The sequence below is a fragment of the Acanthopagrus latus genome, chromosome 8 (assembly GCF_904848185.1).
Source record: "Acanthopagrus latus isolate v.2019 chromosome 8, fAcaLat1.1, whole genome shotgun sequence".
NCBI lineage: Eukaryota > Metazoa > Chordata > Actinopteri > Spariformes > Sparidae > Acanthopagrus > Acanthopagrus latus.
In genome coordinates this window covers 7,862,631-7,889,331 of record NC_051046.1, presented here as the reverse complement: position 1 = coordinate 7,889,331, position 26,701 = coordinate 7,862,631, and the positions used below count along the sequence as shown (strand labels likewise).

Sequence of the window (26,701 nt, the reverse complement as noted above, 5' to 3'; positions counted from 1 at the left end):
CTGGTTGTTTTAACTCTTAGACTTGCTCTCAAAGCGGTGCCTTTTTCTGTTGCCTCTCTGGTCACTGATACCGATGCTGGCGTGATATGCATCCAAAGTCAAATTCTCTCTGCCATTTGGGACCGGCTGTCAGCAGCGAGTAAGGTCGAAAGACGCAAACTCAGGCTTTATCAGTTAACGAAGAGGCATACCTGGAGAGGGACCCCTCGGGCTGCAAACATTCCAGTTGTTTCGGCCTTGATTTTCAGGAGATAACTTCTATGCCGTGAGCATTTTTACCACCGCATTTATGATCTCTATACGCTGTAAAAACTAGGCCACTTATTTCAGTCATTCAGCGTCTCATAACCAGTTTAATCCCGCACAGGCCACACGCTGCTCAAGTTAACAGATCACGTTGTAACACTGGTTTTCTGTATGAACTCCTCGGCGGCATGCAATGATTCAGAATCATGAGATGCTCTAATATTTGCGCCGGTGTGTTTACACGCGCTCTGAGGCGCCGTCGACCCATGAATAAGTGCGGCGATAGCTCTCCTTGGTAGGATTTAGGGGAGGTAACACGCTAAGCACATAAGCCTGTTATAACACATGTGTGAACATGCTGGGGTACATTGAAAGGACACAAGATGCTATACACACACATCGCTCTCTTGTACCAGCACCCGAAGGTGTTAATGATCATAAAACTGAGATCAGGTTTTTAAAAATTTCGCAAAGAGAGGCGAGGAGCAATGATCATTAAAGTTCCCACGCAGCAGCTGATGGAGTGCTATTCGCTGCTTGTTAATATAAAAAAAGGCAGAAGCTAATAGGAATGTAAGTCATGCCCCATCTGACAAGCGAACCAGCTAACGGCAGCTAAAGTTACATTTAGCAGCAGTTAGCATTTACTTCAGCAACAAAGCAACCGTTATCCATCACCAGGAAACTCTTTTCCCAAGGCTACATATAGCTCGTGGTCCGGAGGTGTTCAATAAGAAGCTGCAGGTTATCAGAATGTTTTCTACAACTTGTCTACAACATGACAGTTTCACCAAAAGTTATTTTCCTACGAGTTATAAATAAAGTTATGTTTTTGTACAGTGGTCCGTGAGGTTCTGTCCTGAGCAGTGTATCCCTCTGGTGGAGTTCCTCTTTTTATACATTAATGGCAACATCATGAAATAAAGAAAGTGTTCGTCGGATGAAAAATTTATATACGCCCCTGAGTGCAGGATGAGTCATCAGCATTTTTTAATGATTTTTCAGGAAGTTACAAAGTCTGAGATACCTCTGAAAATACAGTCAAAACCGTATTTTCCCCCACTGTTTGGACTGATACTGGTATATAGGCAAGATATGGAGGCAGATGTGGAAAAATAAACAAACACTTCAATTTCATGAGAACTTCAGTAATTTAATTTAGACAGCACTTTTCAATGACCAAAAGACTGGGCAACATATTGTGCCTTTAAAACAGCTTTGATACGATAAAGAACTGGTCAGCCTGATCTTCTCTGACAGTTTGTTCCAGAGTCGAGGGCACTGATGGCCTAAAGAGCCACTAAAAAATCCTTCTGGGGGATCTCAGGCTGCACTTAAGCTCCTATCAGGGTTAGGGGATCAGGAGCTTAGTCGGTGGAACCCTTTAAAGTGATCCATAAAAGTTTATATTCGACTCTAAAACGCACAGGAAGCCAGTGTAGAGATGCTAAAACAGGGGTATGATGCAGTCGTCTTTCAGATATTGCGAGAGGTCTGGCTGCTGCATTCTTAACCTGATGAGGCTTGAACACATTATATCGTTATTTTATTGATTCAACAGCTATGACTGCAATCCAATAATCTGGCAAACATTGAATACATTGAATGAAAGTGTAAGGGACAGTGGAGTGGAGCTCAAAACTTTAAAACTTGAGTCATAGTAGCATATGAAGGAAAAATAAGGCTGTTTTATGGATCTGAAGTAAAAGACTCACCTACTACATTCTCATGCATTTATCTGTCATTAGATCTACTGGCCTGCTCCCCGGGACCGAGTCGAAATGTGCAAACTGGCAGGCAAAAATGCAAATGTAAGTGCCTCTAAAGCATCCATAAAACCTCGGTGAGCTTTGATGCACCATACACCCGTTCAACATGAGCTCACCCTTGCTCTTTTTCTGTCCCGGCTTATCCCAGTTGGAGTGCGCTAACTTTGTCAGGGTCCTCCACAACTACAATCGAACACATGTCTACGCCTGTGGGACGGGAGCCTTCCACCCTACCTGCGCTTTCATTGAACTAACCGGCCACAGAGAGGTAAAGTAAAGACTTGAGTGAGTGAGGAATAGTTTTGGCACGAGTTCAGGAGTTGGATTTAAATTTTTTGAAAAGAGTAATATAATCCTCCTGTCCGTCTCCCAGGACGGCGCGTTCCAACTGCTGTCTACCACAGTGGAGTCTGGCAGATTGAAATGTCCTTTTGACCCCTTGCAGCCATTTACCTCGGTCCTCACAGGTAAGACGAGCCACCACTCGGTACTCTGGCAGTCCTCTCCCCGCCTTATCTCCTGCGCTACAGAATTTTATTGCCGCAAAGCACCATTCACCCACAGACAAATTCTCCCTTAGCCATTTGAGTGAATTTGTATTCGTGCAGTATCTGCATCTGCAGCACTTTTCTCTGCAAATGATTTGGTCAACAAGGAGGCAGGCAGACATTTCTCAGGCGCCGATAAAGTCACTTGGCAGAGGACGGTAAACAACGAGTGTTTCTGAGCCTTATCGCTCTTTCATATGTTTGTTTCTTGAAATGTTTCTCGGTCTGTGTGGGTTTGTAAAATGGGCTCGCTGAGGGAAGCCAGAGAAATTTGAAAAAGCTAAATGATCTGTTTGGTGACGTGTTTTTACAATTGTAGACATTATTTGACTTTTCATGTCCAAAAATGTACTGAGTGTCTGTCTCTGTACCTGGTCCAGATCAGTACCTGTACGCGGGCACATCTTCGGACTTCCTGGGCAAAGACACGACCTTCACGCGCTCCCTCGGCCCTCCGCCCGACCAGCACTACATACGCACGGACATCTCCGAAGACTACTGGATCAACGGTGCGCACACGCTCCACACTGACAAGTCGAGTGCACTCAAAACTTGTTATTGCTCTTTCTCCAAACTTCCAGCCTCTCCCGTGACACAAAGAGCCTCTCTGTGCCCTCGGGATGGTTATTGGCATTCCGATGCAGAGGAAACAGCCCACTTATTCATTTAGCTGGAACTTTTATATGAATGCCATAGCTGAAAAAGGGACCACACCTACAGGGGAATTTACAGTGTGCCACAAAGTTCACAGTCTTAGTCACACAACCGCGTAGCCACACTTGCGCACACACTCACACACACACACACACACATAAGCATGCACAGTCATCACTAGGGAAGGAGTCTTCTCTCTCTGTGTACATCTCCGGGCTCCAGTGTTTTTGCAGCCACTGATGGGTTGTCGTGTATCAACAGTTGTCACAGGCGTCCAAATCCTTACACATGGTCTCCACATTTCACAACCACACAGTCAGAGATGTTTGGAGTAATTACGTCCCTCCCCGTCCCTCTCTCTCGGTGTGTGTATACAGCATGTTGGCGCAGGGCAGAAGGGGAGAGAGAGAGTGAGAGAAAGACAGAGAGAGAGAGAGAGGGAGAGAGAGCACATCGCCTCTCGCAGCGTTTTCTGTTCCTGCGAGCCTGTGGAACATCTTTCCAGTGCCGCAGGACTCCCAGTGACCTTCTGTCGAGCGTGTTAGCGGTCGTACATTAAGCTGTTCCAGTCGGGGAATCACCCTCTGGTGGTTGGCTCGGCTTCTCGGGGTTGAGCTAATGTTGATGTAATGTCACTGCAACACTTTAGCTTTTGGACTAGTTCCCCTCTGAATCAGGACAGTGATGGCAACATGCTGTTGATAGTCCCCCCCCACTATTTCCTCCACCCCGTATAGTTTCTGCTTTCCTTATTTAACGTCACGTTTGATTCTTTTTTAAGGTCTCCTTTAAGATCTTTCCTTTTTGATAGTACTGACATTAGTAGAACAAACTTTTCCACATGCAGTGTATGATGCAAACATTGGTCCATGAGTCAGTTCACCGTCTTTTTGCTCCAAATAGCTTTAACCAACCTCATTTCCAGCTGCAGCAGACAGTTGTTTTTCTCCACAGAATGCTAAATGTCCGGTACCAAACGTCAGACAGTCAAAGTTAGCGACTAGCTGTTGAGCATAATGGAAAATATTGCAGCTACAAACAAAGCCAGGTCCTTCGCTTGTTGTCTGTGGAGACCAAAACGGAGCAAAAAGAGGACTGATGACCGGTCTTCTGTTCACTGTGTGTACAGAAAAACATCTCTAAGCTGCTCTGTTTCTGCCTGATGGGAAATTTGTTTGCTGACATACTCAACTTTAAAACTCTGTCAGCGTTGTGTTGACAGCTCGGTCAGCGTGCCAAAAGCTAATCCAGCTTTAGATGCAGGAATTTTTCTTTGTAATTAAATACCTATATAGTGGTATTAGTACTTTTAATTAAAGGATCTGTATACTGTTTCATATGTGATTAGACTCGATATCTGAGCCTGGGTGTTCTCTGTGCCACGCTGCTGCCTAACAGATACGGCTAGACAGGCTGAAAATCATCGCAAAGTAAACAGAACTGCTTTTAAACTAACCTAAATATCATTGCAATCACTGTGTCACCCATTAATCCAGCTGAATGGCACCCCAAAGATGTATGTGCAGCCTCAGCTCTAGCTTAGTAAATAGTTATGGTAGTAAATCAGGCCTTTCTGTGGAGATACATAGCAAGACTGTAAATAAAACCTGCGCTAAGTGTGGTGTTAATGCCACAGCGAGGCTGCAGCGCATGGCAAAGCCATTACCGGACTTATTTTAACACTCTCCTCGCTCTCTCTTTCTTCCTCTCTGTGTCTTCAGAGGCCAGGTTTATATCTGCACACCCCATCGCAGACACCTACAATCCCGATGACGACAAGATATACTTTTTCTTCCGGGAGGTGTCGTGGGAAGGCAACGACAAGAGCATCGTGTCCCGGGTGGCTCGTGTGTGCAAGGTGAGATATTACAGAAGAGAGGTGTGGAAAGTGGGAGGTATAGCGACGCATGGAGGGAGGATATAGATGGGTGGGCAGACGGGAGGACAGAGCGAAGGGGATAGAAGGGAGCAAACCCCGGCTAGGATACTATACATGACCTAGAGCATTGTTTTGGTAATAAAAGAAATGGTGCTTCAATGGAAGATTAAGATAAAGTTTGTGCAATCCAGAGGGACTATAGAGAAAGACGGTAGGAGTACAGGACCTCTTACAGTGTGTGGGAGCCATAGTTCCTACAGTGATGTGATCGGATAAAGATCTTTGTGTCGGCCACTACAGAGGTGTTTTATGTTCCCCAGGAGGAGGCCTTCCTGATACATTCTTCTTTTGTAGTCATCTGAAAGAGTCTGTCAGGGCCAGTAAATCATGGTCGGAGCCCCTTTGTGTTCTGCTGACAGGGCATACATAGTGCTGCTGCCTACGTCGTCACAAAGGTCGATGTAGTTGAAAGATCTCCGCGGCATCTCATTGTCGCTGTTAAAAGTGATAAAGGATGTTTTGTAGCAGTGCAATTCAAATCTCAGAGACAGACATCGCACATGTGGCACTGATACATTTGGGAGACGCTTTTATCCAATGCAACTTACAGCGAGGACATTGAGCCTAGACTTGCAGCCTGTTCTCAGCGACAATGTGTCAAATTTGGCAGCCTGGCCCACAGTGTTTCTAAGTTTTGAGGCTGTAGGTATGTCTCTTGTGGAACTTCTAGAAGCGTCCCTCCAGTGCTGCAGTGTAAAGGGCGAGTTAAATCCAAGTCAGGAGGTGATTGGAGGGGTTTGAATCTTCATAGAAAGGTCATGACCATGTGATGATACTGTATGTGATCTGTATGGAGGTCGCATATGACATATTTATTGCTCACATGACAGCAGAGCCATTCACATGCAAAACATCCTGGACCTAGAAGTCATCATTCACAGGTCTATTGTTAGCACAGTCAAACTCCACTGTCATCAATATTGGTATTAATGACTTAATTAACTTAAAAGGGACGATGTAGAGCTCAAACATAAATGTCACCATTTGATGCACCATTCCAGCATCAGTAGTCCTTTGGCAGGTCAGAGCAAACAAACTGTACTACTCATATGCACATCACAAATGTATGCTTGACATTCTGTCTTAAGGTCTTGGCTTTTTTTTTCACAAAGTCAGTGATGTGTGGAGCGCCAGGCGGTGTGTCCGATGATTTGTGTCTTCTATAGAGAACATTCTGGAGGATGTAATAGGAGGCGCACTGTGCAAAGAGCTGTGTAGTGTAGCACGGCTCAGATCTGAGATGCGAAGACGTTTGAGGAGCGTATTGCGTTTCGGTGCCCATTAAGTTCTATTTGACAGCGCGTCAAAACAACTGTAAGCTCGGACGGCGCTGCACAGCTGACTGAGGACAGAGTCGGGATGGATGCGCGATTGAGGGACCTTTTGTATTCCACACACCGCGCCGTTAGTCATTCCAAATGGGACTAGCCGTCACATCAGTATGCTAGCATTCGCAGGTCTGTTGCTACATTCTTAGAGAAAAGCTTTCAGCGTATTTATGACTTGGGAGTAAGCTGTAAGACAGACTGGAGGGAGATTCCTCCGGATTACAGCCCTCTACTTTTCTTTCTCTTTCAGCTATCTCTCTCTCTCTCCCTCTCTCTCTCTCCCTCTCTCAGTCTTTCATTATCAGTGTGTTTTTTCCTGCATGTAAATGGAAAGAGGGCACTTCACTTCAGTCCTCTTTGAAGATTATCACCATTGTGAAACATTGTCATTAAGTGCTTTTCCTTTTTCCTTTTTTTGCCGTCTCTTAAAGCACAAGTGTGTTTTTGTGCGAGTTGACCCATAACGGTCTTCTCTGTTCCACTCGGGCCAGCTTTAATGGGGAGGTTCTCTTAAGTTTTCCATGCATCACAAAGAGGTGGCACTGGAACGCTCTCCACGCAGCACAATCAAAGGTCCCCCACTTAAAACAGCGATTCATGTGCTAAGATAAAACCCTGCATTGATGATCGACGGCCTCACTTGATTCCAGTGCTCTCTTCCCACATCCTGCACGTCCACTTGTTTCTCCTCTCCGTTCATGCTTCCCCTCCTCTGTCTCCCTTTCTCCTCCCTCTCCCTTTTCTCTTACACCCGACGCTCATTATACTAACAAGAAGGTCTCCTTTGTGCTGGTCAAATAAGCAGATCCATCCTCGAGGCACGAGGGTTCACCTGTTTATTTTCCTGATTAGAGCAGGAAATCTGACTCAGACTGCGATTCTCTGCGCCGTCTCTGTGTCTAAGACCGTGAGACAGATTACGGTTTGGATTGTGGTAAAGTACAAAGTACGTGTATTTTTAATTTGTGCTTTTCCTTTGGCCTCGTTGGACTGCTTGTGCTTACCATGCGTGTGCTTGTGTTTCAGAATGATGTGGGTGGGCTGAGGAGTCTGACCAACAAATGGACCACCTTCCTCAAAGCCAGACTTGTGTGTTCCATCCCCGGGCCAGACGGAGTGGACACACACTTCGACGAGCTCCGTAAGTGACCGCAAGAACAAAAAAAGTGAATATGTGGGTCTGTAAATCCTCCAGAAAGTACATTCAGAGTGCACATTAGAATGGGATGGAGTTCACAGTCGCAGCAGCAGCAGCCAATATTAATCCGTAGCTGCTGCTTCATAAATAAGATGGAGATGCAACGGAACATTTTCTCTGCAGCGGAAGGTAATAAACACAAATAACCTTTATGTTTCCTGTCCTTTCTCTTATAGAGGACATCTTTCTGCTTCCTACCAGGGATGACAAAAACCCTGTAGTGTATGCAGTCTTCACCACCTCCAGGTGAGTCCAGTATTCATCATAAACACCGCCCGTGCTCTCTACTTTTTCTCCCACAGCCTTAATCTGGTCTCTTGTTCCCTCTCAGCTCCATTTTCCGCGGCTCTGCAGTGTGTGTGTACAGCATGGCGGACATAAGGGCCGCCTTTAACGGACCCTACGCCCACAAGGAGGGGCCCGACCACCGCTGGGTTGAGTACGAGGGGAGGATACCGTACCCGAGACCCGGAACGGTGCGTTCCCAAACTGAACAGACATGGAGACAAACTGACAGCCCTGAGCTGAAGATGATTTTCTTCCCGCAGATTGGATGAATAAAATCCACAGCGCTCTTGCTAATTACAAAATAATAAACACTGCCTAATTTATATTGAAAAAAAAAACGTGCTCCTCAGTGGATTCGAGGGTGAAACGTTCAAGACGCTGCAGGGTAATGCTCACATCTGCAACCCCATAACGTATGACACAGCCTTGGCTTTGATGAGGTCACTCGACATGTTAATCAGATTCTTGTTTGTTTAAAAAAACATAATCAAGGGAGAGAAAGGGATGCGGGGAGAATTTAGTGTGTGTGCTTCAGGTGAACAGCTGAGTGAGCGCTGTGTTTGAACCATAGCGTGCTCAGAAAAAGGGGGAGCGAGGGTGACATAAATGTTCCAGATGTGCTTCGCCTCGTGCTGTTCTTTATTTGACCACCAGAGGGAGACATGCACCAGCAGATTGTTGGACAGGGACCGGCAGTCAACTTCTGCTCCAGATCGACATTTTCTTTATTCTGTCCTTCAGTGTCCCAGCAAGACGTATGACGCGAGGATCAAGACCACCAAAGACTTCCCGGACGAGGTGGTCAGTTTCATCCGGTTCCACCCTCTGATGTACCGCTCCGTGTACCCTCTGACCGGCCGACCCGTGTTCACACGCGTCCGGGTGGACTACACCCTGACCCAGATCGTGGTGGACAGAGTTCTGGCAGAGGACGGTCAATACGAGGTCATGTTCCTGGGAACAGGTGAGATGCACACCTCTCCTCCCAATTGTCTCTTGAAATACCATATTTGACCAGCAGATGGTAGAAGATCACCACGATTTGCTGTCAGCCTGAAATACACTTTGCTGATGCTGTTATTGTTTTAAAAAATAATAATAATAAAAGTAGGGCTGCACTTGAATCCTGCTCGAACACATATTGTTGAAGAGTGTCGAAAATGTTGTTAGAGAAGTTTGACAGCGTCCTCCTCTCAATTTTTATTGGATATGAAAATACCTCAGAACTCATACCTGCCTGGTTTACATTATTCACTCCTGAATGAAAAATACATGCAGTGTGTTTTTTTTTTGCCTGATTCTATCCCAATCAACCCTCCTCCCTCCCTCTCTTCCTCCCTTTCCCTCCTTCCATCCCTCCTGCCTCGCTCTCTGTCGTAGACGCCGGCTCGGTTCTGAAGGTGGTGAGCATCACTCAAGAGAATTGGTCGACGGAGGAAGTGGTGCTCGAGGAGCTGCAAGTTTTTCAGGTTTTTGTGCTCAATTTGGCTACTCGCACAAATTCCGCACATCCACAACACAAGCACACACAGTTTCAGTCGCTGTGTTGCTTCTCCGGGCGTGAAAAATACTCATCATGCCTCTGCTGCACACAGTTATTGTAGCTATTAATCAGCATTTTGTTGTTTTTACTCCAACACTGCTCCGATAATTTGCGCTCACCGAGGTGTTAAAGCTGTTCAGCTGAGTTTGTTTGACTTTTTTTTCTTGCAGGTTCCAACTCCTATCCTCAGTATGGAGATGTCATCGAAACAGGTTCGGCCTCATTCTCATCCATTTTATTCCCACACTCCCTCCCTCCCTCCCTCCCTCTCATCTCCTTTCCTCTCTCTCCCTTCATTCATTCCACGTACACTCATTTGTGTGCATAATGCCCGGTGTGGCACAAGACATACTGTTTTTATCCCAAATTCATTCATGTATTCATTTTTCATCTCTGTCTTTAGCCTCCCTCGTTTCCTCATAGCCCTCTCTCGTCCTGCTGCCTCATTATCTTAGGGTCAGGGGTGTCAGTAGACACTTCAACCCCAATCACAGCTTCCATTAATCTCCAGCAGTGTTTGACCCGTGTGTGTGTGTGCGTGTGTGTCTCTATGTGCATGCTCACTGGTGTTTTTCTGTTTTTGAAGTTCTGTGTAGGAATCTCTTTGACTTCAGACGAGTCAGAGCAGATCCTTTGAGTCACATTTGTTAAAATTCCTCACGCTGAGAAAGACTGTGGTTCGTTTCAAACGCCCAGCTAGTGTTTCTGACACTTTAAATCAGTTATTCCTGAGTTTGAATCACAGTATCAACCCTGAGAAAAGTTTATTCGGTGAAGAGTACATGCATAAGGAAAACAATAAATAAACAAGTACCACTGCAGAAGTCTAAATGTTCTTTTTGGACAAACCATAGATTGAACAGTTTTATAGACTTCTTCGGTTGCTGCTCTCCCCTCCATGTCTATCTATATACATGTCTAGTGAACTTGAACATGAAATTGATCGCATGTCCCTAAGGAGTTTTGTGTGTGTGTGTGTGTGTTCACTACAGCAACAGCTCTACGTGGGCTCAAGTGAAGGGCTTGCCCAGGTCTCACTCAGCAGGTGTCACCTGTACGGTCACGCCTGCGCCGAATGCTGCCTGGCACGGGACCCGTACTGCGCCTGGGACGGACACACGTGTGCGCGATACATCCCTGCGTCCAAGAGGTACGCCGGAGGATCGAACACTCGCAGTGCCGAGCTGATAACTGTGATGATAAATGACTTTCACTAAAATCGTACACAACAGTAGTGTTCTGCCACACTCCAACATGCACATGGATGAAATATCAGTAATTACTTAATAATAATAATAATAATAATAATAATAATAATAATAATGAGTATATTTTGTCTGTCATATTTAAAGTAATACACCATGTTCAGCTAATCTACAGGGTAATTTAATTGTAGACAGCTTCATAAAACTCAATACACAGTATGACTACTTTTAATAGGCAGAAACAATGTAAGATACAATATGAATATTACAAAAATGATACAATTCTCACACAAATTTGTATTAGATACATGAACATTTGCGTGAAAATGCACTTCCTGCTGCAGATTTATGTCTCCGGTCCTTTCATGAGGTGTCATTCATTAGCAGCTGTTTAAGTTGCATAAAGGGAAATGCCAGTTTAATGGTTATTTTCTAATTTCATTGTCCTACTCCTAGTAATAAAACTGTATTTTGATGTTTGAGCTTGTTGTACAATGGAAATTGAATGCAGAACTTTTACTTTGAAGGCTCAAAGCGGCCTCTGTTTGCGGTGCTTTCTTTTTTAAATGTATTACTTGCCCTTTTCGTGGCTTCATTGATAGATGACAGGAAACCGGATGAAAGAGAGAGACAGAGAGACAGAGAGAGAGAGGATGACATGCAGCCACAGGTCGGACTTGAAACCTGGGCCGCTGCAGCGAGGAAGCAGCTTCTGCTCTACCAACTGAGCTACTGGGCCGCTGCAGCAGGACAGGTTTACTCCGTGACAAAAGCAAAGCATTAATCTCATTTAGACAGCACTGGCTGTTGAAGAACAAGCTCGCATGAGTCACAATACAGCTGTATTACCCCAAGTTGGACAATGAAATTAGGAAATAAACCCTAAACTGGCATTTTACATTAAAAAGCTTGAACAACCGCAAATTAATTATACTTCATACACTGACACATCTTGGTAGATTTGTTTAAACATTGTGGCAGAGTAGATTGACAGTTAGAAATGTGTGTGATCCAAATCTAGAAAAGATAAAAATTGTATCTATAAACTGCTCTGACCCTTTGTTGCCCTACTTCTCACTGCTCTGTGTGTGTGTGCTTGTGTGTGTGTGTGTGTGTGTGTGTGTGTTTTCCCTGGGCTGCTTCTTTATTCTTGGACTGTTAGTGCAGAGTTCATTGTTCTTGCTAAATATGTTTTCTCTTTTGGTTTCCCTTCGCCTCTTCATCATTTCTCCGTGCCAGAGGGTATCAGTCGGTTTGAGGCATTGATTAGAGATGTGGCTCCTCCGCTGATTAATGCGACTGTCATACCACACCTCCAGAGTGTAGTCCTCGAGGTGTGTGCGCACGATTGTGTGCGTGTCCGCGTTGGTCCTTGCTAGCAGCAACCAGGCCCTACAGAATCCATACCCTACAGTTAGAGGTCACACTGTCAGATTATTGGCCAGCGGGGAACGCTGTTATGGTTTGTGGACTAGTGAAGGCCCCGCTTTTGGTCTCATGGGCTTCTTTGAAAGCCGATCTTCATAGTGTCAGCGAGTGTAGGCCACAGATGTCCCGTCACACGGGACTGACAGGAGGCGGAGGAGTCGAAATGAACACAAACTGAAGGAGCCCAAGTGAGCGACACCCAGCTAGAGGCCAAAGATACTTGTTTTTTTTTCATTTCCATTTAAACATGTAGGTAGGAAAACAAATATCAAGCTTTAAGCAAATGAGGAGTTTTACTTTCGACACAGTTTCAAGTGGTTGTGAAAAACAACTGTGGCTGGAGGAGATGGTCGGGCATCTTCTTCACATCTTTTTCCAATGTGTGCAAATATGACATTTAATAAAACAAAACAGACCTTTTATTAACTTCTTTGCTCCACTAATTTCTCATCTGAAAATGTGTGTTGTTTTTGTTTAAGAAATACACAGGCTCGGTTAAAAAAGGCACAGACAACAGAAACTGAAATTGATATTTGATATTTAATTGATATTTGATTAAATACAGTGGTTGGCATTGTGCTTTATCTAGTTGTTAATAACTACGTAAGATTTTATGACATTCATGAAGCGATGCCTGCAAGCTCCACTGCTCTACTCTTCGCAATCATCCACCAAAACACACACTCCCAATATGATGATTTTAAACTGCTAAACTCCGACTGGGGGAATCAAGATGTTCTACTCACCACCCCAGAGTTGGAGGAAGTAAAAATGGTTGTTGGGCAGTAAAATAGTCCCTGTCAGTGTAATGTGTACACCTATTTTTTTCCCAGCTTTGTGCCATTGCATTTTCATCTGATCCAAGATTTATTTAAGGACTTAATTTATCCTAAGAAGGATTTAATCAACCTGCAAAAGAGATCTTAAGTATTTTTTTGGCCTTTTGGCTTTATTGACAGGACAGCTGAAGACTTGGACAGGAAACAGGATGAGAGAGACAGGAGAGACACGCAGCAAAGACCCGGGCCGGGAGCTGAACCCGGGTCAGCTGCAGCGAGGACAAAGCCTCTGTACATGGGACGCTCGCTCTACCCTCTAACTAAACTAAACTAAACGGCGCCCCAGCCCTTCTGTTTTTAAATTGGGTTTTTTAGATTAACTTTCAAAATGACTAAATTAGGTAGACACGTCGTTTTCACTTGACAGGAAGTGTCTGGGGAATGATGATGTGAATGGTAACTTTCTGAGAAACAATGTAGTGGAGTAGAAGTATAAAGATAAATAGAAATGAAAAAAAAAAGTATCTTGAATTTGTTTTTAAGTGCTTAAGTCCCTTTAAAGCACCTTCCATGGACCTGTAGTCTTAATCAACTGTGTGTTTGTTCTCCAGGCGAGCCAGGAGACAGGACATCAAGCACGGAGACCCTGCCAGTCAGTGCTGGGACACGGAAGACAGTACGTACGACTCTATTCCCTTCAGAAGTGCGTCCTGTATCCGTCCTTGTAAAACAGTCTGTTCCTCTTTTACTTGCGAGCTGTAAACACACATCCAGTGAACAAATAAATAAATCACTTAAGTGGACACCAGAGGGAAAAGCTGCAAGGAGCAGAGCAAAAAGCCTCGTGGATCAATGACGGTCTTGTTTTCTTTAGGTGTTGTCGGGGGACGGGTGGAGGAGAGGGTCCTGTTCGGGGTGCAGAGCAACTCCACATTCCTCGAGTGTATCCCCAAATCTCAACAGGCCCAGATCCGGTGGTACATACAGAGAGCTGGATCCGAGCGCAGGGAGGAGGTCAGAGAGTCCGCTCGTCTACACACACCACCTGAACATAAATTACCTCACACGCTCTCTCTTTCCACTCCTGCTTTTCTCTGTCTTTGTGGAGGCGGACCTTGTTTTTGCTTTTCTTGACTTTACTGTACCTGAGGGGTCACATTTCTCACATGCCAGGTCACGAAGCACGGAAGTTAACCGAACCCAAGAGCATTTATTTATTACGCAAGTACTTCAAAAGAATCCAAAAGCACCATCCTTCTACTTCACCGTCTCCGGCTGTGACTTATGAGCCTTGAACCCATTAGCATCTGTTGGTGCTGCAAATCACGCCGCCGCAGGTCCTCCTTTTATTGGTGAAAATAAAAAAAAAACAATGGTTGGGCCCGGAGGACAGAGTGGAATGCCCAAAAGTCTCATCTGTTGGGGAATTATGGGCAATACAGGACCAGTCCAGGGTCCAATGTAGTTCCTTGAATAATGTGATTTTTGATTAAGTTTTCGAGGGCTTCCTGAACCTTCCTTCAGCTTCTTCTATGTCCAGACAGACCTGAGGAGATGAGGACGAGACAGTAGTTATGTCATATGAAAAATGGGGGGGGGGAAACACAGATTCCAGATTTTTTTTTTTGGCATTTTCTCATCGAACAGACAACTGCTCTCCCCTGTTGGCCACCATAGGCTCCTCAAGGGAGTCTACATGTTCTCCTAGTTGTTTTCTGGGCAACTCGACACACCAGATGGTTTTATTCCATGGAACCATCTGAGAAGTCATCCTTTGAAACTGTTTAAAAAATAAAGGGCAGGCGCAAAAATACTTGGCTGGTGATTGGACAAACCTTATCTCCATTACAGTCTACTGTAGGCCAACTTTTATACAATGACATCAAGAGGAGCCAGTGGAGCCAGTTGCTAAATCAAACTCTTGTCAGTTGGGAGATGAGCCAAAACATTGCTATCGTCAGGGAAATCCTTCCTTGCCATTTGTTGCTCATCTTTCAGTGAATTATACTGTTTTTGTTCTGATGTATCTGTTGCTGGTGGAACATCTACGGCAATTCTCGAGGAGCCGCCTTTGTTTTTTTTTCTTTTTTCAAACGAATAGTGTCTGACGGTGCAGCTGTCTTATGGAGGCTACTGCGGCACCTTCTTGAAAAATGGCCCGATGCCGTTTGTAGGTTTTTAATATTAATTGCCTTTTCAGATGCTGATCAATCAGGAAGCGGTGAAATTAACACAACTTGTCAGATTCCTTACGTTTACAAGACTTGCAACCTCTAACACAGTAGTATGATATGCTAGCTTCCAAACCTGAGCATGAGGTCATAGGAAAATGGGCGTCCTGGGAATATGTGAATATGATCCATTGAGTGGGATGATCGTCACTGTAACAGTCAGATTCTGGGAGACAGGATGGTGGACAAAGGACGACGTGCAGGGACACAAAGGTAAAGTGGATGCGCTTGAGGCGGTGAAAGAAACTCATTGATGATGACATCCGTCTCCTGAACGAGACAACAGAGACCTGCTTGCTCAGCACCTCGGCGTCCTCCCTCCTCTCCTATTCAAACATACGAAACCTTCCTCCAGTGGGCTCACCACTCCATCCTCCTCCTTTCTCCCTCCCCGCTTCCCACTACACTTATTTACTCCCACGACCGGCCCCCTGTCCCCTCTCTCTGGGGTGAATGTAAACACACTGACAGGTGCAGAGGTCACTTAAGACCCATGTGGTCCTTTACGGGCCTGCGTGGCAGAAAATCCTGTGATTTCCTCTGTGTGTGTGTGTGTGTGTGTGTGTGTGCGTGTTTCTTTATGATCCCCCTACAGCAGAAATCATAACAGGGCGCTCCCTGGGGACAGCCATGTGTTTTGGGGTAATGAACACAATGGGGTGTTTTCTGTGTTTGTGTGTCCAGGCACGCAATGATATGTGACCTATTGTACCCTAGACAAAGTGATGAAGGAGTGAATGCAGGAGTTCTTCTTCCCTCGGGTTTGTTATGCGATGGAGACAGAAGCTAAACAAATAAAGCAGAACATGATGGATAATATCCGTCTTCATCACCGTCTCTAATGGTGATACGTACCCCCAATAAACAACCTTAAAAACACAGCTTTAGTGTTTGAAGAAAGTCCCGACGTAAACCCTAAAGAAGCCAGATGGTGCATTATAATTCCAACAATGTTTTAGGAGAACAAACATGAATATTTTACAGGGACAAACACAGCTGTATAGTACAACAGCCTTTACATAAATAAATGGATGTATCTCTTTGGCATGGCAGCCAGCCAACATTTTAAATTTCTGTGGACATAAATTACCCAAGACGAAAGGAAACCCCGGCTGAGATGGTCGGACTTTTAAGTAACTACACGTGGTTGAGGGACAACTTGCGTCTACTAATGGGCTAATAAATTCAAATTCAATTAACATGTCAGACTGCAAACATGGCTCTCAAATCGAGTTGAGTCAAATACTTTTACAATCTTCAATGTGCCCACAGGCAACTTGTGTCTAGCTGTAAAAAAAAAAAAAAAAAAAAAGTAAGCTTATAGCCTTTTGCAGTCCTGTTTGCTTTGGTCTCATGTGTTAATGTTTACGATTTAAGCACATGATTAATTGTTTTCTTGGCTGAACCTCAGGAATGCTGCTATGCCGAGAATCGACGAAAGGTAAAGGGAGTTCAAGAGAACCCCACTGAGCTGGAGGTCAGAGGAAAAACTCTTGTGAGATTAGTTATGGCGTGTTTTTCAGACTTCCTTGGTGGAAGTCAGCTGATTTGTTTCCTCGTCTCTATGTGGAGACGTGACTTCACCGTCACTGTTGCTTTAGTTCTTTTCAGTACCTGTCGTTGTTTTCTCTCCTTCATTGTAATTACAATCCATCGCTAATGTTACCTCTACTAGCGACTCTGTAAAGAAGCTGAAGTACAAAAAAAAAAAAAATCATGAACTTCATTGGCTACAGAATGTTGAAACCACACCCATATTAGACCAGGCATGTGTGAGCTGACCAATCAGAGCAGACTGGCTAGTCAGGAGAGTGTAGCTTTTAGTTTGACCCAGGAGTGGACAACAAGGCAGGGGGTTGAGTTGAAAGGAATTTATTGAAGGTTCACAGGGGCTGATTGATGAGAGACTCCGGCCAGAGAGGCGAGGAGAAGAAGAGGTAGCTCACGGTGGCGCTGGTGGACAGTGTGAAGTGTGTGTGGCTCCGGAGAGCTCGGGGCCGGGCTGATGGCTGCAGAGGTGCTGAGGGGCAGGGTCACTGGACACAGAGCCGCTGGTAGATGGAAATGAGGGCAGATCACTGAAGGTGAAAAGCTAGATCTCTTAGAGATGGGCACAAAAGACAACGAGAGGAATGCCTGAAAGCGGCATGTGGTAGCAGGTTGCATGAAGAACACGGCTTTTCAGAAGGTACGGATTGCCAATCTGCTGCAGGTGTGTGTGTGTGTGTTTTAGCAGCTCTGGTGAGGGGAAACCCTGCCCAGTCTTTCAGTGTACCTCTGCAAGCACAACAAGCACAGAAAGCAAAATGCCAAAACAAATCCACCATAGAGACATGACTGCCTTAAAGAGACTGGAGCTAAAACAGAGCATTTTAGAGAGGGGGGGGGCGACAGCGCTGCAACAATGGTCAGGATGAGAAAACATGTTTTTGAGCGATAAAGCATTTAAAATTATTCTATTAGTAAATTATATTAAAACCTGACAAATGAGCATAATGTGTTCTTCAAGATTAGTTTATCACATGGCCCTAATTGTGTGACCTTTGTAGCACAGACACATTAGTTGTGAACTAGATGTCTATTGATTTGGTGGGTTCCACCTTGTAGCCGCGCCTGGTAGGTGGATGTGTTGTTTGTCAGGATGGTCTACCAGCTCTCACAGCTGTGCATGTGGCGCTGGAGCAGGTGATGCCTTCAGTGTCAGGTTCATTTCAACCTCTCTCTCTGTGCTGTTTTCTTCCCACTCTTGTTTCCTCCTGTCTGTCATCCCTCGTCCTCTTCTGTCCCTCAGCGTCCCTCATCAGTCCCACCTTAATCTGTCTTCACTTAATTCACCGCTTTCACGCTCCCTCCTCCTCCGTCTGCTTTGTTTCCTCATACTTTTTCCCGTTGTCTCCACAATTTCCCACAGTCTCTTCCCTTCTGCGTCGCTCTCTCTCTCTCTCCACACTCTCTGCCTCCTGATGGGTTTTGATAAAGGCATCTTCGACCAGCTGCTCGCAGCACCTGCAGCCTGCGCCAACACTTATTCTCATCCTGCGCTCGTACGCACACTCCCATTCTCTTACACGCTCGTAAAAGGTCAGCCATTAAAGATGTGAGCTGGAAGAGATTCCTCTGTCTCCCTCACAGCATGTGAGAAAGTGTGTGTGCGAGTGCCTGTGTGTGTATGTGTGTGTGTGTGTTCACCACCTGGGGCCTGGAATGCTGGCCCATTAGGTAATTTCTAACAAGAAAAGCATGGATGAAGTTGAACCTCATCCATGGTGTTCATTAGAACAGAGCGCAGACTTCCTGCGAGCATGGGAAGCTCTTAATATGTCAAACTTTGAAAGTACCTACCCACACTTGAGATTCATCTGACCATTAAAAAAGTTGTGTTTCACTGGGGTTTCTCAGCATGCACGCAGTCTTGTTAACACATCCGAATATGCATGCAAATGTCCCTGCTAACACAGAACTCCAACTATATGCTTAAAAGCTTTGTGTGATACACGGACACACAGGTACACAAATGAAGGCGGACCATCTGGCTGACTTTGAATGTCTGGCATTGCTGTGTAGTCACAGATGCCTTGATTTCGGATGACGGCACACAAACAAACACATACATACTTATTGACTGATTTAAAAAGACTTTGCATACCTGACATTTCATGTTTTGAATATACATGTCCCACTGTGTGTGTGTCAGGTCAGTCAGGTGTGTCAGGAAACGAGTATGTGGTAGGAGACAGGCTGGAAGGCTTAATGTGGGGTAAGGGTCAAGGTCCAACGGGCCTCTGAGGCCTGAGGGTCTGCCTCTGGCTGGACGACACATCATCAGTGTCAGACCTGGAAACCACACACACACACACACACACACACACACAAGAAAATATTACTTCTCCATGAAGTTTTTCCCCCCCGGCCTCTTTCGAGCTTTGTTATCAGTTGCACCTCTGGGGGGCCGGCACAGGCCCGTGGGAGGTACGCTTTTGAAGCATCCACACATGCACAGACACACACACACACTGGACACACTCACACACACACACACACACACGCACACACGCTCTTTCCCTGTCCTCTGAACACAGCTGTGTTGTTTTAGGACCTGACAGCGGCCGTGCCACCTGATGAATCATGGCGGATGCTAAGTGGAAAGAGCGGACCACAAACATTAGCACACTACTTACCCACACACCTTAACATCGAACACACACACACAGAAAAAAACCCTTCTTTTGCCTCCGCTGACTGCTGACACTCATCACGCAATCTAAAAGATCTCTCCACACCACATCTTGACCCCGTTGGCCCCCACAGCGCTGTGGGTTACCGTCACCGCACCCAATTCAATGTGTTTCCTGTTTCAGGGGTCATTACCATGTTCAATGCACCTTGGATACAAACCAAGCATGAAAATATATGTGTGTAAACAGCTTGGCAGGTACGAAGCTGGTGTCATTCTGATAGATTCATTGTTTGGGGGAGAGACAAACAAAAAAGTGAAGACAGCCGTTCACATGTTTCTGTCTGTCTCTCAGGTCCGGCTGGATGATCGCGTCGTACACACGGATCGAGGTCTCCTGATCCGCTCCCTCCACAGCTCCGATGCCGGCGTGTACGTCTGCGTGGCTCAGGAGCGCACGCACTTCGCCCGCACCCTCCTCCGTCTCACCCTTCAGCTTGTTACGCATGGACAGCTGGACGGGAAGCCGAAACCCAGCGAGGACCCCGTGGTGGACCTACGCCACGCCGCCGAGTCCCGCCAGCGTTACAAAGACTACCTGAGGGTGATGAGCTCCCCCTTCAGCTCGCTGGAGGAGTACTGCGACTCGCTGTGGCTGGAGAAGAGGCCGTCGAGGGTGCGAGGTCGAGGCTTGGGAGCCGGCAAGTGGAAACACATCCAGGAAATGAAGAAGAACAGGAACAGGAGACACCACAGAGAGACGGAGGAAGATAAACAGGGGTGGGTGGCGAGGACAGTAAAGCAGTGAGGTCAAAATGAAGCAGGATGATGAAGCAGACGTGACACAGAACTGCAATGACAGATCAACTCAGAGCTAATAGGTCTTGAAAGACTAACATTAATATACAGTTCAGGGTTTCAAAATAAAAGTTTATACAAGCAGTTTTAATATTTTTGGGTTGTGAATATGTAATTACTCCATTGTGAAAGAGCATGTCAGTTGTTTCAGAGGAGAAAATAACTCATTTTGTAATTTTCTCGGAATCTCTCTTGTAATTTACAAGATATTTAAAAAAGAAAATTGTTCAAACTCCTTTGAAGCTAAAGAAATTCTGTCCGATCTGCAGATGACATGATTCCAAAATGCCTAGTTGTCCACAGTCATCCGTTGATTTGATGAGCTGACCAGATGAAGCTGATCTTCCTACAGCATTCACTAACAAACAGTACTGACAGTTAACAGATTTCATGATACTGAAACCCATCAATGGTCAATCAGTGAGTTCGGCGACAAAAAAACTTTTTTTTAACTTGTGGTGATGACAATGCATTCATGTTGAATGACTGTAAATATGTACAGGATGCTCAGTTTAACCTCCTTACCGATCTGTATAATTCTAATGATCATCGTGTGTTATGTTTGAGATGACAAACAATATATTTTTTTGTACAAACGTTTCACTCATATGTACTGTAGGATGGATAGATTGTTTTTCTTATTGCTGTTTTGGAGAAGTTATTTAAATAAATGTGTCTCGGAGCCTCTGTTCTCTGCATGGCTTGCTTACGTGAAGAGATAAAAAAACAATATGCAGGAAATCTACACGGGGTACTGGGCCCTCGCGAGCAAACGGCAGACAGGTTTAGGACGGGTTTGGGTTTTGTTTGGCCGAGCCTCTCCTGATATAGTAACACAAGTCCCTGTGCTCTGTATGCAGATGTCAGAATGATTCAGGACCAGCTGGCTTGTGTGTGTGTGTGTGTGTGTGTGTGTGTGTGTGTGTGTGAGAGAGAGAGAGAGAGAGAAGGACAGCATCTTCAGAATAAAGTGATGAAGCCATGACGACAACAACGTCACAATACAACACAGTGTGTCTGACCTCTACAGTAATTTTAGGCTTACATAATAAGGAAGATAGCGTCATACACGGTGCTTAGATGCAGTGTTCAAAGAACCCAACATGATAAGAATCTCTCTGTGAAACACATGATGAGAGTCATATGAGTCTAACATTTAACCTGACAGTCGTGAGCTGGGTACACGTGTCCCATACAAAAAATGTAAAGATACTGAAAAACATAGTCCTCAATAGCCTTTTTAATTCTTTTTGCTCTCATTTACAGGCTCTCCTCATTACACAGCTTTTACGGCTTTACCTTGAGCACAGTGCCTCTCTTTACATGCCCCCAATATACATACATATATATGTACAGATGAGCAGTGTTCAGGTCCCCCATTTTGTTTCTCTCCATGGTGATTTCTTCATGTGTCTTGTAACAAAGACAATAAATATTTCAAGCACTTCCTCCTCGTCTATAGTTTATTTATCAGTCAGTGGCAAAGAACAAACTACATCTCCCCAAAAAGGGACACCAGAAAATGGACTAGAACAGGCTTTAAAAGGGTTGGTACTCCACAAAACTAATTCTTAAACCCACTTTTGTACATCGTAACCACAGTTACAAAAGCAAAAAAAGGTATGTGTTTAACTGAAACAACCTTTAAATCGTCAAAAAGCAGCATGTTGGATGTTTGTGTAAAACAGCTCTATATTCCAACTGTTATAGAGTGTTTGGTCAGCAACACATGTCTCCACTCCAGCAAAAAGAGAAAATAAATGTTGTGGTATCCTTGCCCACTTTATCCAATCAGGACGGAGAACTCCATAAGGAGGCGGTCCTTTCTGCTCATGAAGGTGCAGGCAGCAGGATGCTCCTGTTTGCCACTATGGATGGCATGGATGATTACCGCTCCGCGTCATGTGGTGACGTAGAGAGGAGGTGTGGAGGGGGGATTGCTTACTGCACAACAGATAGGAAGTCAGCTGAAAGAGTGCCAATGCTCACGGCAGCTGTAAATCACACAATTTTCCAGGTCCTGTGCGCAATTTCCCCCCTCTGTCCCCAACTTTCAAGGGTCTGAAATGCCATATGGTAAGAAAGCTAGCGCGAAATTCACAGGAAATAGCTGGCAGCAGGTCACGAGTGACTGACTACAGAAGAAACTACAGTATTTTGGTAGAGGGGGGGAACAAAAACCTCCTTCCAAAATGTATGCCTATGAACATCAATTGCCACACCCCATTAACAGCACAATGAAGCAATGTAAAGGTTTTACCAGACTGCGTACAAATAAATGATATGACAAGAGTAAATCATTCTTCCTGCAGGTTACTTTTCCAAGAATCTAATACATTTGACGCAACTGTCCTTTCCTAAAAAAAAAAAAAAGATGTTAAGGAGCTCTTCATGGTGTAGACATGGCTGTGCGTCAGGCAGTTAACCTGACCTTCACATCTGGCTGGAGAAGAACCAGTGAGTAAAGATGACTTACTGCGATAGACACGCAGACGGAGGCAGTGGGGGGTCGAACAAGGAAACAGAATTCAGGGAAAGAAAAAACAGATTTTTAAAAAAGGGAGGAAGTGCCTAATTTGATGTGATTGGTGTAATGAGCATGCAAGTCTGCCCCGGGACCCCTGTGGTCTTACAGGACATTCACACATGGATAAAGACACATGCACACAGTATGCTTCTTTTCCACATGGCTCCGTTTTAAGTGGTTTCTTGTGTCCTGTGATCATGTGTACATGCACATCAGTAATCTGGTTTGAGATGCATCCTGTTTTTAAATTACATTCGGGCTATGGCACTGACATGGAACATAAGTTCTTCATATTCCTGTTTATGATCATAACAGTGTCCAGGTATGTGATCATCTGCCTGCAGGCGCGTCTCGATTTCTCATCATCTCAGCCACTATGAGATGGTTCAGAAACCAGGATAAAGTGTTAACATGTCAGAGTATCCTAGTTTCTATCCATCGCATCCTCACATCTAAACGACTGAACAGGTCCATCGCCAGTGACTCCCAAAACAACACACAGTAATATCATTGTTCCCAAAATAACTATTGCAGTTCATCAATAAAAAAAGCATCCAAACGTAGACACAGAGGCAGGCGGACAAGCTGATAACCAATGTCTAAAAACCCGCAGTGCAAAAAACAAAATGCAAAAGTCCAAGGAAAAAAACTCAAGACACACTACATGCCATGGGGAACAAAGTGGGAACACAAAGGACACACAAGGACCAGGGGACCAGGCAAAACTAACAAAGAGTAAAGAGAAACACACAGGAAGTGGGAAGCAACACATGACACCTGTGGATAACCTGTCAACATAAAAATTGCGATGATGGTTGTGTTTTTTCCTATTTTTTGTTTTTTTTGGTTGTGTTTCGTGCCTGTGTTCTCTGAGGTGGTTTTGCAGAGGCTGGGCGTGGCTCCCCTGGTTGGCTGGAGCTCCTGCCTCTCACACCACCTGCAGCCCATCTACCTGTCAGCGTCGCTGGTCTTCTCTCCGCTCGCTGACAGAATGTTTCCGCTCATGACTGTGGTATTTACGGCTAAACAACTAGAGGTTTTCCTCCGGTGAAACTTTGTTTGAACTGCATGTCTCATTTCTGAAATCTCCTCCACCTGTGCCACAAGACAAACACCTCTGTAGATTCACCTGTGTCTCACTCACCTGTGCCTCCACCTCAGCTCCAAGGAGCCCTGAGCCCCCAGCTACACCGCCGGCTGTGCCACTCACCTGAGCCATTATGACCTGCCCCTTCATCTGAGCAAACCAATAAATTCCTATTCCTTTTAAACCAACATATTGTAACATAAATAGGAAAATCAACTGAAAATTGACAAACCGTTTTTTTCTGGGCGTGGTTCAAAAGATACAATTTCCTCCTGCATCAAGAGTGCTGTGCTGTAATATTATTTTCTATAATATATGTGGTCCAAATGTATTGTTACCAAAACCTAGAGGATAGGGGTTGCAGGTTGGGAAACAAAAGCACTGCACAAATCACAAAAGGCGCAAAACAATAGACGAACAAAGAAACAAACAAACATAGGACCCAAAAACCAAAGGGGAGGTAGGATTCACCAATCAGGGGGGAAACAAAGTGTACAGAACCCAGCCAAAAGAAGAAGAGAGCCAACTGATGGCGTTGACTCTCTTAAAAAACATAACCACTGGAGCAGGGGAAATGCAACCCCTGCATATAGACCCCTGGCTGACTGATTGGAGCATGTGAGGAATAAGATCACAGGTGAACCCAATAGCTTCTGATCACCTGTGAACTAGATCTTAAGAAATCCCTGTTCACTTCAGGACCTTGGGGAATCTGGGATCTGTCCATGACACTGTTCATTGGTCATATGCCTATATTTCATTGGATGCATCATCTAGAAAATACATAGTGGAGTTGTGAAAACATTTCATTGTCTTTAAAGTGATTAAAGAGCGGCTCAAAATTCAAAAAATGCCTTTGAAAACAATTATTGATTGTTGGATGGCACATCCACCAGCGAGCAACATGACCTAATGTTGGGTTTATGCAAGTGTTCCCAGGTGCAAGGATTTAAAGCGAAGGTGTTTTCCAATAAACACCGTCTCCGCGGAAAAACCTGCACTGCGCTGCGCCACAACTCAAGATATCAAAAAAACGTGACAGGAAGACTAAAGGGAGAGAAAAAGAGAAGAGCGGAATTAAGATGTCAGATCGCAGAGGTGTTTCTGCTCCTATATTACAGGGTATTACAGCTGTGCAGATGTGTGTGTTTATCAGGCGTTGACATTGAACCTCTGGGCCTCCGGGTGGAGAAAGCTAAGTGTTGTACGAGAGTTGTCGGGCTGGGCGGTATTGATGGCCGCCTGGGGGTGATGGAAGGCGAGTGGTATGTGCGTATGAGCTGGAAACAGTTGTTCCCTCGGAGTAATGACTACCTGCGCTCCCCCTTCCTGATTTATGGACATCCACGATCCCTCCTCACTGCTGGAGCTGTGGCAGGACGGGCAGGATGCAGCGAACGTCCTAACCACACCCCGTGATAGATGTTTTCATTTGCTGAGTAAATGGCTGCTTTGAAAAATCTGTGTAAATGAGACGTCTCCTCTGAGCGCTACTTGTCCCGTCGGTCTCCCTCGCTGTGGAAAACGCTTCGGTGTTCCTGCGTCAGCCGCGCAGGGGTGGGGGTGGGGGTCATCGCTGCTGATTGGATATCGGGCGTCGTTTGGCGTCGCGCATCCGTCCGTATCCGCTTTCACGGGGGGTTTTGATCAGGGCCCATGTTCTTCTCATTAGGGGTCAGGGGTTACATGAGAGGCGGCCTGGCTCAGACATCTCTGGTATCAAAGTACCAGAGTTCAGGGAACGCTCCTTTTAGATTTCATCAACAGTGCTTTTTAAAGTTAAAAAGATCCAAGTAGCAGCCGTTCTGATTGCACTCACATGTCTTTGAGTATAATCTGATATAAAACATGTGTAAATGTGGCTAAATCTAGTGTCTGTGACAGTTTAAGGTTCGTCTGGCCTGTGGTTGTATAATTCACTTCAGTCTTTCACCCACTGGGACACGGGACAAGTTTCTCAATTCATGTGGCACAGACATGTCATTCGCTTAAACACTGGGACAATTTCAAGCACAAGAAAATGTTCTGATTACACAACCGCTGCTGTGATGACACCACGACTGCTGCTGGTGGGATTGCTTTGGTAACAGCTGTTGGATAAATTGGGAATTACCTCTACAGATCAAGGATCAATTGTTAAACCAACAGAGCTACTGAAATGTGTAACATGGGAATGTGTCTGATCTGCAAAGGGGAAGATGATGGTTACATTCTATTAAAAAAAAAAGTACTTAAAGCTGACCTTTTAGCTGACCTTCTTGTCCATTCTGCACACTCACACAAATCCTTTCTTTTGTTCATAGAATACCTTTTTTTTTTCATGGCCTTTTATTAGCCGTCACATGGGTATGTTTCTCTGCTCTGCCGTTGCTGGTGCAGGTTACTGAACAGGAGGATCCTCCTCGCTGCATGTTCTCTGAGCTGACAGGACCGCCTCTTTATAGAGGTCTCTGTCCTGATTGGACAAAGTGGGCAAGGATACAAGAAAATTTCAGTGATTGCCGTTGGAATCCAGAGCTATTAAACATTTATTTTTCATAAAATCATATTGTTTAAAGTGAATTTAATTCCGCCTCCACTTCTTAATAAGTTTATTTATGAAGGCGTCCGCCTTCGCAACCCTCATGCTACTGACATGTGAAAAGGATTACAGAGGAGCAGACCTCCACATGTAGTGATCAGGTTTCTATTTGGGCTAATTAATTAAAACAGCATCGCAATTATAGTGTGAAAATCCAGTGATTGAGGTACTGTATCCATCACCAGTGTAAATAAATACATGGCTTGTTAAATAAAGAAGAGGCTAATTCCCTCGAGGATTCAGTCTGATGTTTTATGATCTGGGGACGAGGTTTCTGACCTTCTTCTACAGGTGGTCAGACTTTCACATCAATGCTGG

General features: G+C 45.0%; 1 protein-coding gene across 2 annotated transcripts in view; it reads left to right on the top strand.

The window, feature by feature from the left end:
• The window catches only part of sema3d (sema domain, immunoglobulin domain (Ig), short basic domain, secreted, (semaphorin) 3D), a 35,467-nt gene extending 14,592 nt beyond the window's left edge, over nucleotides 1–20,875 (top strand). For both annotated transcript variants that reach the window (XM_037108276.1, XM_037108277.1), the window contains 15 exons: nucleotides 1,995–2,057; nucleotides 2,164–2,283; nucleotides 2,389–2,482; nucleotides 2,944–3,072; nucleotides 4,939–5,075; nucleotides 7,511–7,625; nucleotides 7,859–7,928; nucleotides 8,014–8,158; nucleotides 8,712–8,934; nucleotides 9,351–9,439; nucleotides 9,684–9,725; nucleotides 10,506–10,663; nucleotides 13,537–13,601; nucleotides 13,800–13,939; nucleotides 19,686–20,875. In XM_037108276.1, coding sequence (XP_036964171.1) covers nucleotides 1,995–2,057; nucleotides 2,164–2,283; nucleotides 2,389–2,482; nucleotides 2,944–3,072; nucleotides 4,939–5,075; nucleotides 7,511–7,625; nucleotides 7,859–7,928; nucleotides 8,014–8,158; nucleotides 8,712–8,934; nucleotides 9,351–9,439; nucleotides 9,684–9,725; nucleotides 10,506–10,663; nucleotides 13,537–13,601; nucleotides 13,800–13,939; nucleotides 19,686–20,138 — 2,043 coding nt within the window. In that variant the 3' untranslated portion in view covers nucleotides 20,139–20,875. The remainder of the gene's footprint in view (nucleotides 1–1,994; nucleotides 2,058–2,163; nucleotides 2,284–2,388; nucleotides 2,483–2,943; nucleotides 3,073–4,938; nucleotides 5,076–7,510; nucleotides 7,626–7,858; nucleotides 7,929–8,013; nucleotides 8,159–8,711; nucleotides 8,935–9,350; nucleotides 9,440–9,683; nucleotides 9,726–10,505; nucleotides 10,664–13,536; nucleotides 13,602–13,799; nucleotides 13,940–19,685) is intronic.
• The last annotated feature ends 5,826 nt before the right edge of the window (nucleotides 20,876–26,701 follow it).